This window comes from Petaurus breviceps, unplaced genomic scaffold (assembly GCF_028583685.1).
Source record: "Petaurus breviceps papuanus isolate PSGF00001 unplaced genomic scaffold, PetGlider_PUasm1.0 90919, whole genome shotgun sequence".
NCBI lineage: Eukaryota > Metazoa > Chordata > Mammalia > Diprotodontia > Petauridae > Petaurus > Petaurus breviceps.
Window position 1 is genome coordinate 5,644,252 of NW_027187378.1, and position 12,526 is coordinate 5,656,777.

General features: G+C 36.4%; 1 protein-coding gene across 1 annotated transcript in view; it reads right to left on the reverse strand.

The window, feature by feature from the left end:
* The window catches only part of SEL1L2 (SEL1L2 adaptor subunit of SYVN1 ubiquitin ligase), a 120,260-nt gene that overhangs the window by 50,695 nt on the left and 57,039 nt on the right, over positions 1-12,526 (reverse strand). Inside the window, exons 5-8 of the mRNA XM_069075958.1 lie at positions 8,477-8,530; positions 8,199-8,258; positions 8,009-8,090; positions 363-517 (exon numbers count right to left, since the gene is read on the reverse strand). Of these exons, the coding sequence (XP_068932059.1) occupies positions 363-517; positions 8,009-8,090; positions 8,199-8,258; positions 8,477-8,530 (351 nt within the window). The remainder of the gene's footprint in view (positions 1-362; positions 518-8,008; positions 8,091-8,198; positions 8,259-8,476; positions 8,531-12,526) is intronic.

A 12,526-nucleotide genomic window follows, 5' to 3' on the forward strand; every position in this document is an offset into this window, starting at 1 on the left:
TGACTTTAAAACATCATTCCCTAAAATATATTGATCATGGGTCCTTCTTAAGTCTATTTAAATGAAGGAGAATGCTTACTGATGCCTTTTATTTTTTTCTCTAAAAAATAATTTTTTTTCCAAAAGAAATGCTTACTTGGAATAATGGAATGCAAATAACTCTGCAATTTTTATTATAGTCATGCTTGTAGCCTCAGGGAGGTTGTTTTGTAGGAGACAAGCTAAGGAAAGCCATTGGATAAAACAGAAGTGGGATAGAAAAGGATACACCTTTCCCTTCTGCACTCGGGTAGGTGGGTGGTTAATCAATCCCCTTGTTATTTTGCATGTCCTTAAAGTGGAAGTTCATTTGTATACATTACCTGTATCTGAATATCTCCTCTTTCTGCCAAAAATTTATAGTATTGGTATACATCCCAATCCAGAATCTCACTATTAGAACTCAGATTTTCAGGTCTCTCAGCTAGTGTAACTTTTTCCACGGTGACACCTTCATTTTTTTCCAATTTATCAGCAACTGTGAATAGAAACATACCCAGGAATTATCAAGTATATATATGAGAATGATCACAGTAGAAAGTACAATGCTATGCAGATCATTCTTAAATTACACAAACACCTGGTTGACTAACTAAAGCAGAAGAGGCTGCTGAGTATATATAATTGCCATTATTTTAAATTTAGTTATTCTTGCATATTTCTTTAAAACAGACATACAAAGAGCCTAATTATTTATTTCCAACTTTCTAGATCATCAAATGTGTGGACCTTAATGGACTCTTAATACTTATTTATTCAAATTGAATTTCATCTTATACAAACAACCATATCACTACATATCTCTGGAAGGGAAAAGATAGAACAAAAATAATAGGGAGGAGTTGAACCCAAAGAGACACAACCTAGCTGTGCTTGATGAGTTCAATTCAGTAGGTACAGATAAATAACATCCAAAAGGACATAAAGGATTCACATTTGTGATTGCTGATCCCCATCAGTGATTTCTAAAATGTCATGGAGAATAGGAAATGTAGCCTGGGGTTAGAAAAGGATGAATGATGTCCTGATTTTCAAAAAAAGCAAAGAATGAAAGACATGCAAATATTCTCTAAGTAAAAGAATGGATAGTGAACATTTAGAAATAGAAGCAGTGATAAAGAGTTATCAAGAGTATGTCATGCAAGACTAAACCCATTTCATTTTTTTAAAATAAGGTTACCAGACTGATAGATTAGGGGAATGCCATAAATAAAATTTTAGCTATATTTTAACAGAACATTTTATTTTTTTCCCCACTTAATAATATTTTATTTTTTCTAATTACATGTAAAATTATTTTCAACATTCAATTTTATAAGATTTTGAATATCAAATTTTTCTCCCTACCCTCCTCCTGCCCCAAGATGGCAGGCAATATCATATAGGTTTTACATGTTCAATCATGTTAAACATCATTCCACATTAGTCACATTGTGAAAGAAGAATCAGAACAAAAGGGAAAAAAACTATAAGAAAGAAAAAAACAACAAAAAAGTGAAAATAGTATGTTTTGATGTGCATTCAGACTCCATAATTCTTTCTCTAGATGTGGATAGCATTTTCTATCATGAGTCTTTTGGAATTGTTTTAGATCATTGTATTACTGAGAGGAACTAAGGTTTTCATAGTTGATCATCATATACTGTTGCTGTTGCTTTGTACATTGTTCTGCTGGTTCTGCTCACTTCACTCAGCATCGGTTCATGTAAATCTTTCCAGGCTTTTCTGATATCTGCCTGCTCACCATTTCTTATAGCATAATAGTATTCCATTACATTCATATACCACAGCTTGTTTAGCCATTCTCCAATTGTTGGCCATCCCCTCAATTTCCAATTCTTTGCCACCATAAAAAGAGCTGCTATAAATATTTTTTGTACATGTGAGTCCTTTTTTCTTTTTTATGATCTCTTTGGGATATAGACCTAGTGGTGGTATTGCTGGATCAAAGGGTATGCACAGTTTTATAGCTCTTTAGATAAAGTTCCAAATTGTTCTCCAGAATGGTTGGATCAGTTCACAACTTCATCAACAATGCATTGGTGTTCCAATTTTCCCACGTTCTCTCCAACATTTATAATTTTCCTTTTCTTTCATATTAGCCAATCTGAGAGGTGTGAGGGAGCACCTCAGAGTTGTTTAGATTTGCATTTCTCTAATCAATAATGATTTAGAACATTTTTCATGTGATATAGATAGCTTTAATTTCTTTGAAAACTGCCTATTCATATCCTTTGGCCATTTATCAATTTGGGAGTGAATTGTATTTTTTTATAAATGTGATACAGTTCTCTTTATATTTGAGAAATGAAGCCTTTATCAGAAACATTGGCTGTACACATCATTTCCAAGCTTTCTGCTTTCCTTCTCAAAATTAGCCATTTTGCATTTTCTAATGTTCCCTTCTCCATAGATCTGACAGGTAAAACTATTCCTTGCTCTCCTAATTTAGCAAAACTTTTTCATAAGTATCGCATTATATTCTTATGAATATTATAGAAATGTTGGTTAGGCAAGAGTACATTTTAGAGAAATTTGGGACTGATTAAATGGTTGGCCCTTGAGAATAATCATTAACAGTCGTTAATAGTTAGAGGTCTCTAGATGGGTCCAGGGAAATGGGCTTGGCCCTATGCTGTTTAAAATTTTTTATCAATAATTTGTATAAAGGTATAAATGGCATGCTTATCAGATTTGAAGATGGCACACATTAGATAGCAAAGACAAGACAGTCCCCCCCAAATCAAGAACTTTGGACTGAATCTAATAAGATAAAACTTAATAGGGATAAATGCAAAGTATCATATGTTGGTTCCCTGACCAACTCCACACATGCAGAATGGGTTTGGGAGAGGAGTTAAGGCTAGCTATTTTTTTAAATAAAAAAAAATTGGGGTGGGGTTAAGGCTAGATAGTAGCTTATCTGAAGATCAATGGATAACATTCTCAATATAAGTCAGCAGTATGCTGTTTTGGCTAACAAAACAAATATAATCAGCCTGCAGTAATATACAAAAGTGCTGCACTAAGTGGTCAGCTAGCTTTTGCATGAGGATCTTTAGTGAGAAGCAACTCACTACTTCCCAAAACAAACCACTGCCCTTTTGGATCATTCAAATCATGAGGAAGTTTTGGCTCACATCAAATCTAAATCCACCTTTCTGTAACGTCTACTAATTGCTCCTAGTTCAACCCTATAGAGTCAAGCGGAACAAGCTTTATCCCTTTTGCCCCGCATGACATTGCTCAAATACTCAAGGCAACTACCATGTAGCTCTGGGCTTCTCTTTTGTAAGTTTAACATCCTCATTTCCTTCAACTAATCTCCAGCTGACACGATCTTAAGATTCTTGACTGACCTGGCTGTCCTCCTATGAACATTCTTGAACATATCGACATCCTTCCTAAAAGGAGGTAACTGGAACTGAATACAGTATTTGTAGGTGGGCACAGAGTGTGTGTCAGGTGTGTAATATCCTGGAGGAACATTTCCATTGGCCATTCTCCTGAGTTCAAGTTGCCTGATCCAGATGAACTCCATCTTCAGGTACTCAATAAAATGAGTTCTAGGTACTCTGTGGAACTACATTCACTCAAAACCATAGCTCACAAGCCCCAGAGAGGAAGGGGAAAGACCCGTGGTCTTTCTGATAAGTCTTTCTGTCCTCTGTGAAGGTGTGCCAGCAGATGTTGCTCAAGCTTTATGCATGTCAGTGACAATATGACAGCAAAATGCCTGGCACATAATAAGCTTTTAAAAAATGCTTGTAGGCTACTTTAGGCATTTAATAAATGCTTGCTAACTGGTTTGAGCAGGACAAAGTACAGTGGAACCATCCCTTTTTGGTTCTGGATACTATGCCCATTTTTTAAATTTGAAAAGTTTTAAAAAAATGTTATGTTATTCTGTACTTAACAAAAACCCAGAAACTATAAACATTTTTACATGCAAAGAACATAAAGAAGATTACATATGAACCATAATTTTTTTAAAGCAATAGGGATTAAGTAACTTTGCTCAAGGTTACATGGCCAGTTATTTTGTGTGGGTGTTAAGTATCTGAGGCCAGAACCGAACCCACGTCTCCTGACTCTTGGGCCAGCGCTCTTACTTACTGCACCACCTGGCCGCCCCGAAACCATAAATTTTTACTGTGAATAGCTTGACTTTTTTTTTTTTAAATGATATAATTGATACATTTAACATTATTTTATAAGTTGTCCTGCTCCTTTGTAGCCCCCACTGAGTTTCCTCTATTCCTTACTGTCTTTAAACAGTAAAGAGCTTTTAAACAGCTTTGTTACCATCATTTGTTTACCACTCACCCAATTTAAAAACCTCAAACCAAAACTACACTAAAATAAAACCTCCCTTTTCTCAAATAATGTTATACCTTTCTTAATAGAGCTGCCATATCACACAGTTGATTCACAGAGAGCCTGCAATCCTTTAAAACTCTCAAAAGCTTTTCAGACAACTGTATTACCATGACTCCACCCATTTTATACTTGTGAAATTGATTTGACACAAATATAAACCTTTATATGTATCCCTTCTTCATTTCATCTTGTTAGATTTGGTCCCATGTTTTAGCCAGTCAAGATCATTTTGTATCCTACGTCTATCATTGAACGTTACTTATGCCTGCTATAGCTTTGAAAGAAGCTCTTGTTAGTCCCCCTTAATGCTAGTACCTTTCCTCTGTTGAATATCTCCAATTTTTCCTGTCTTATTATGTGCACTCCTTGAAAGCAAACATTCTTTCCTTTTTCTTTTTTTGGTGCTGGTGTGCTGAGGCTTTCTATGTGCCTTTAGTGCTTAGCATCATGACTAGCACATAGTAGGTTGTTCATAAATGGTTGTTGACTTGGTGGGCTTGACTTTGTGACATTTATCAATTCAATAAGCACATCACCTATGCCTTTCACCTGTCAATTTATTGGCATAGTGGAACTCCCTGTGAGGAGAAACTCTCTTCCATGCAGATCAGTACCTTTTCTGTGATTTACAATTTTAGAGAGCTGCCAATGATTCAGCTCTGTGGTGGAGAACATAGAAACAAAAATTTAGTTCTTCCCTTTATTGCATTCTTCCAAGCAAAGGGTATAGGCTCATAAATTTTGAACCACATCTTCGTTGTATTGTTAACAAGACAACAAATACCCAGGACAGCTGAGCTCATACCTCCTCAAAGGATTGACTTTGACCCATGAAATTTCTCATAAAATGAGAAATTGTAGGGGAATATCTGGGGATGCTTCCTACATTTGTCTTTTATATCTATCTATCTCCTTTCTTTAAGGGACATTGCATGCTCACTGACAACCTACAAAATAAAGAGTCTTTTCTTAGCTCTCCTTTTCTAGGAGGGAGACAGCCAGAATTTTGACCGTATATCAAATTTACTTGAGTCAGTAGAAAGACTAACATCACACATTCTTATGCTGGTCAGTGTTGCTGGAAGCATAGTCTTACGTCCTTTGCCTTACTTGCTTATAACTCTCCTGATCAAATATGCTGAAAAACTCTTCCAGCAAACATTCTATTTGTGTCTGGTGCATTCAACTCTCCTCATTTTGTTAGTACATTGATGAGCATACCCAATTTCCTTTGCTTTCTCTAATTTCCTTTGCCTCCCTCTCCTTTTGAGTCCCTCTTTGTCCTTCTCTTCTTTTTCTTCTTTCTCCTTTTTCTCTTTCTTTTTTCCTTCTCTTTCCCTTTCTCTCATTCAACCTTTCCCTACTGAACTCAGGAATGGAATATGTCTACTCAAGTCCTTGCCTCCTCCTCTCTCTATAGTCCTTCTGTTTCTCCTCAGGATATTCTCCCAAATCTCTGATTTTATTCTTTTTCAACACATGTCCTTCTCTTCCCATCAAGAATACAGATTTTGAAAAAAGGAAGGATAGTAAAATCTTGGTTACCTAGAGACCAACTTTTGGCACCCCCATGAACCTGGAAATATGTATATGCTTGTACGTATATAATCAAAATGCATATTTTGAATTTTTCATAAGGTTTTATGTAAATAAGTAGTATTTATAATAATGTTGGGCCAATTTGCATATGAAATTATCATATATATACATATATATGTATATATATATAAAACATTTTAGATTCAAAAGTAGTCACATTTCCCCACCCACTGGATTTTCCTTATATTCTGACAGTCACAAAGATGAATTATTCACTGTTTTGATAACAGAAATGTAAACATGTCATATGTTCCAGAATAATTATTCCCACTCTTAGCGAATCCTTAGGAGGATTCTATAGAACTACTTAAATTGTTTTCCCGGCTCGAGTCTTCCTCTGATGGCTCACTTTGGCTTGAAGGTGACCCTGGGTTCTCAGAGTCTATGCCAGTAGAACACAACCTTTGGCAGCATCTAGCAAGCTGGAAAGCCTTCAAGTATAAGCCTGGAGACAGACTGTCTGTCCTCCTCGCTAAATGTGGAGACTCTCATTACTAAGAGTTTGGCCATTAGGTGATAAAATGTCTTTTAGCTGCAGCAGTTCAGGAAGTAGTCTACTAAGCAGTGGAAAGGTTGTGAACTGTGCTCATAGTGGAAGTGCCCATACCAATGAAATCATGGATCTTTTTCAGTATTAAAACAAGCAGTATAACTTATCTACTTGATCCAGTAGAATTTCAAAGATTAAAGTATGCCATAGTACCTTTAATTTATAAAATTATTTAAAGAACCAGTAGCAGCCTAGGCTTTATTCTTGGTATATCAAGAGCATGACAGGTGTATATGGTCGTTCAGACTTCCCAAGTTATCCTCTCTTACAGTAAGAAAGTCTACAAATGTTCTTTTTAATTTTTGCCTCCCTTGAATGTACATGAAAAAGGCATTTATTAAATACTTATTATATATCAGGCACTGTGCTAGGCAATGGGGGTTCAAATGCAAAAAGCAAGACAGACCTTGCCTGCAAAGAGCTTACATTTTAATACAGCTATATTCTAATTAAAGCCCAATTAATGCAAACAAAAGATCTGAAGTAACTGCATTATCTGAATTTGTGCTGCATATTTCCATTAGGCTGCAACCAATGATCACATTTTATATAATTATAACTTTGAATAGTGCTATCAGTTCTGTTCTATCATATTCCCTTATATCATCTTCTTGTAGCTGCTTAATGTTGCACTCAGCATTTTGATTTAATAAAAGAGCATAGTCTGAATGAGTAAGATAAATTTGTCTGGGCATATATGTTAAGGAAAATGAAAAGTGGTTCTGAGAATAGTAATTTCAAACTGCAAGAAAACAGTTTTTAAAAGAATTATAAACTCTTAGTTACTGCAATGATGCTGGAAAACATAGAAATATATTACAAATTAAAGTTATGGACTCATTTTAATATATCACATGATGCAATTATAGGATTTATGCTATCTTAAGATGATTTCTTGTTTAAAGACTGCATCACCATCTTGTCTAGGTTGGACATTCAGGGCCTACTCATGGCTCAGTCCCACTCCTGACTAGCATATGAACTTGAACTCACTCTGTTTCTCACCTGAGCTAGTTTGCCCCTGGTTAGGGAACCTGGAGGCCCCCTGATCACAGGGGCTCATCATATTACTGCTTAACTTAGTGTGGACACCTGGTCAGCATAGCCCACCATTGCTCAGAACTCCAGAGTCTGACGAATTCCAGCTTCAGCTTCCCCAGTAGGTGGGATTACAGGCTTTTGCTACCATGCCCAGAAGGATGATTTTTTTCTTTTCTTTTCTTTTTGCTATTTGGGGCAATTGGGGTTAAGTGACTTGCCCAAAGTCACACAGCTAGTAAGTGTGTCAAGTGTCTGAGGCCAAATTTCAACTCAGGTCTTCCTGACTCCAGGGCCGGTGCTCTATTTATTGTGCCACCTAGCTGCCCCAGGATGATTTTTCAAAATAGTTTTTTTTTCCACATTTGTTTTCTGTCTTAAAATAAAATGTAATCTACTCACTATAATTTGCTACATTCTTGTAATGGAAAAGTGCAATTTCACAATTCTGTAGAACATTGATTCCCGACAAATATCTGTACCCCTGAAAATACACATAAGAAAATATGTATTATTCTTCAAGTTTTGACATAGAGTAATTGTTGTATTTATACTATAAGAAATGGGGTATAAGAATATATCAATTACAAACCAAAATCATTTGGGACATCATGCTTCCTCCAGCACTTCCAAAAGTATAATATACCAGCGCCTAGGATCAAGAAATCAAGATTTTTGGAAGGAGTACAAGATGGAAGAAAACCTAGTTCCTTAATGTTTATGATCAGCATTGTAATACATACTGTAGCCCATAGCAAAGTAAATGATATATTTGTTTTCTCGCTCTACTTTTGGACCTTTTAACAGGCTCTTTATCCAACATCTTTTCCTAAAATCAAATTTATTCTAGAAAAGATAGAAGGATCTTACCTTAGCTTGGTTATGTTCCATTCCTATTCCATATGAAGACAGAAATCCTAATGCCTAAGAGTCCCAAAATAAGAGGAAAATTTAATGAATTAATATACTTCCAAAATATTCTTTTCTCTATTCAAATAGATGAAAAATTAGTAATTTTTTAAAAATTAAATTTTACCTATTCATTTACTATCATGTACTTAATAATAAGAAATCAACATGCCTACTATTAATAGCTTACATTTCTATAGCAAATCAAAATATTAACGTACAAAATCACCACAATAATGTAAATGACAACACTAACAGACATTAAAATTCAGGTGACTATCAGGACCAGTCTTCATTTCAAAGGATTCATTTCCCTTCCCTCAATACAGAGGTGGTGGACTATAGGTACAAAATGTCATGTATGATATCAGGGTTAATGCATCAGTTTGTTTTGATTAACTGTTTCTTCTTTGGTACAAGGGAGGAGGTATGATGTGGGGAGTTAATGGGAAGTAATAATGACATAAAAAAGCAGAAACGATCAATAACAAGTCAATCAGTTAGTCAATACACATTTATTAAATACTTATATGCTAGGCATTGTGCCAAGTACTGGGGATACAAAAAAAAAGGCAAGAATACTTTCCTGCCCTTAAGAAACTCACATTCTAATGGTGGTAAAAAAAATTCTAGACACAAAAAAATTCTAGGCAAAAATCCCCTTTCTAGTTAAGGGAATCAGTAAAGGCTTTACTGAGGATATGAAATAGCCTATGAAGGGAAGTGAGGAATTCATTAAGTGGAGATAGAAGTAATATTTGTTCCAGAGCTGAGGCAAAGGCAACATTGTGGAAAGCACAAGGACATGACCAAGAATGGTGGGTGGGATGGTTTAGCTGGAATGTATTGTGTATAAAATATTGTAATATGAAATGTTTAGAATGTTAGGTTAGGCTCAGACTATGAAGGGCCTTGAACATATATTTTATTCCAGAGGCAATAGAGAGCCAATGAAGTTTTTTAGCAGAGGAGTGATATGACCAGAACTGTACGTTGTTGTTATACTGGCAGGAATGTGGAGTTTGCTTTGAAGTGAAATTCAGAGTAGTTTGGAAACTATTACAAAAATAAAAGTGATGAGACCCTTAATAAGCATGATGACAGTGGGTATACAAAAGAAGGGACAGGTATGAGATTGTGGAGATAGAATCAATAGAATTTGGCAACTGATTGTACATGGCAGATGATGCTGATAGGATGAGTTAAAGACTAGTACTTTAGGGGATGGCTAGGTGGTAAAGTGAATAGAGCACCAGTCCTGGAGTCAGGAGGACCTGAGTTCAAATCTGGCCTCAGACACATAACACTTCTGGCCATGTGACCTTAGGCAAGTCACTTAACCTCCCCCCCCCCCAAAAGATTAGGAGTTGAAAGATGACCCATAATTTTTAAGCATGAGTGATTGGGTGGATATAAGGAAGTTAGGAGGAGGTCAGGTCTTAGGGAGAGATGATTCAACAATTTAATTTAATTATTGAATTGAATCCCATCCACTCACACACCAGGAAACCAGGATCAGACATTCAGAGACAATTTCCAGTTTCCAGACAAATTTCAGTTTGGGTACTCTGCCCTGGGGCTCAACTGTTTTGATTGGGGGATGAGTGAAGGCAAACTCATCTAACCTATTATATCTAGCTGACTCCAGACCATTTTTAACATCCTGACCAGACTACCTGAACCTCTTGCTATTTGTCCTGTCGCCATATACCCCCAAATTCTACCTCCCCATTTTCTACTTCTTGGTGTCAGAATACTAACAAAATCACTGCTACTGGGGCAGCTAGGTGGTGCAGTAAATAGAGCACCAGCCCTGGAGTCAGGAGGACCTGAGTTCAAATCCTACCTCAGACACTTACACACACACACACACACACACACACAAAACCTAGCCGTGTGACCTTGGGCTCCAAAAAGCAAAACAAAATAAAACAAAAATCATTGCTACCATTGCTATTAAAAAGGGTATTATAACTGATTGCTCTATGGCTCCACTCATAATTCCTTAACTCCCGAGACCAAAGGTCCCTTCCATGGCTGCCAGTCCCCCACATTTGTTGTCATCCTTCATTAGAATATAAGACTCTGGAATACAGGAACTGTCTCCATTTTGTATTTGTGTCCCTACTATCGAATGCAATGTATCCCACATAGCAATGTATCCCACATAGTATATTGTTTGCCTTTTTTTTTCTTTTTGGAGGGCAATTGGGGTTAAGTGACTTGCCCAAGGTCACAAGGCTGGTAAATGTTAAGTGTCTGAGGCCAGATTTGAACTCAGGTCCTCCTTACTCCAGGGCTGGTGCTCTATTAACTGCACCACCTAAATGCCCTAGTATATTGTTTAATAAATGATATTTCATTAAGCCAATAAACATTTATTAAACAACTTCTAAGTGCAAGGCCCTAGGCTCTGGTAAAACAAACAAATGAATTCAACTTGGAACAGACTAAGCTTGAGGTGTTTGCAGGATATACAGCTGCAGGTATCCAGTAAGAAGTTGTAGATGGGGGCGGCCAGGTGGCTCAGCAAGTAAGAGCACCAGCTCCAGTGTCGGGATGACCTGGGGATCAAATCTAGGCTCAGATACTCAGCACCACACCCAGAAATAACTGGCCGTGTAACCTTGAGCAAGTTACTTAACCCTGATTGCTTAAAAAAAAAAAGTTGTAAATGTAGGTCTGGAGTTCAGGACAAAGACTGAGACTAAAGGTATAGATTTAGGAGTTATCTGCACTGAGATAGTCATTGAGGCCTTAGGAGTGGATTAGATTGCTAAGGGAAAGGAATAGTGAGGAAAGAGAAGAAGGCTGAAGGCAGAGTCTTTGGAAATGCTCACATGTAATGGAGAGGAGTACAGAAAGAACATTTATTAAGCACCTACTATGTGCCAGGCACTGCACTTTACAAATATATCTTTTGGGGAAAGAAAAAGAAAAGGAACCAGTGAAGAAGACAGAAGTAGGTAGAAATTGAGGGAAATGAGGATATTGCCTATTTTAATAGCAGCAACAATAATGATAAAAATGAATCTTTAAACCTATAAATTGTGAACAACGTGTTTTTTTATAAATTTTCCAGGTGTTGGGCAATAACAACTCCTTCTCAAGGAAAATGTATTAATCTTTGTCCTTATGTCCCCAAGAAGGACCTGAAGAGGGAACATTTTATTTGAGTTCCATTGTCTATGGAATTGTTCTGAGAGTAGGGCTGGCATTACAAGAAGGCAGAAGAGATGTCTTCCTGAGTAGTATGCATTCAGGGGGTACTGAGAAGTTTCTCTACCCAAAATAACACAATTTTGCTTGTTAATGTCTGAAATTGCACTAATAGAATGACTCAACCCAAACAGCCCTTAAAATATTATATAGGAAACTTCACTTGCTCTTCGGACCTATTTTTTAAACAACTGGCATATTTTACAAGCATTTATGAGAAATTATTGAAATTGATGAAACTTAGCACATTTGAAACATATAAAATGACAGATTCCAGAAAAAGGCATAAATTGTAGGGAAAGCTAAAGTCTTGATATTGTAGAAAAGGGTCTTAAAGCTATTCAGGCCCATGAGATAGTGTCATGACCCACTTATTACAGGAAGAAAGATGGAGGTGTGAGCTAATCAGCATTCTTGCAAGGTCACAATTTAGTAGGAGATCAAGACATTCACACTCCTATTTTTTACTCTATCCAGTTTAATTAAATTAAATGAATATGTATTGAATATCTATAGGTGTAGGAAACTATGTCAGAGACTACATTTGAAATAGGAAGGAACATTTAAAAATGTTAATCTTTTTTCTCTTTGGGAAGATTTGGTTTGCATTAAAAATTATTCATTTAGAAGAATTGATTAGTACTGTGTGTAAAATATGCATGCATATACACACACACATATATGTGCACACACACATGTATGTACATATGTATCTATCTGGAGATATGTGACAAGGTTTGTCATTGGAAAGAGCACTGCTGGGTGATGGATGGACACTGTAGTTGTGCAGAC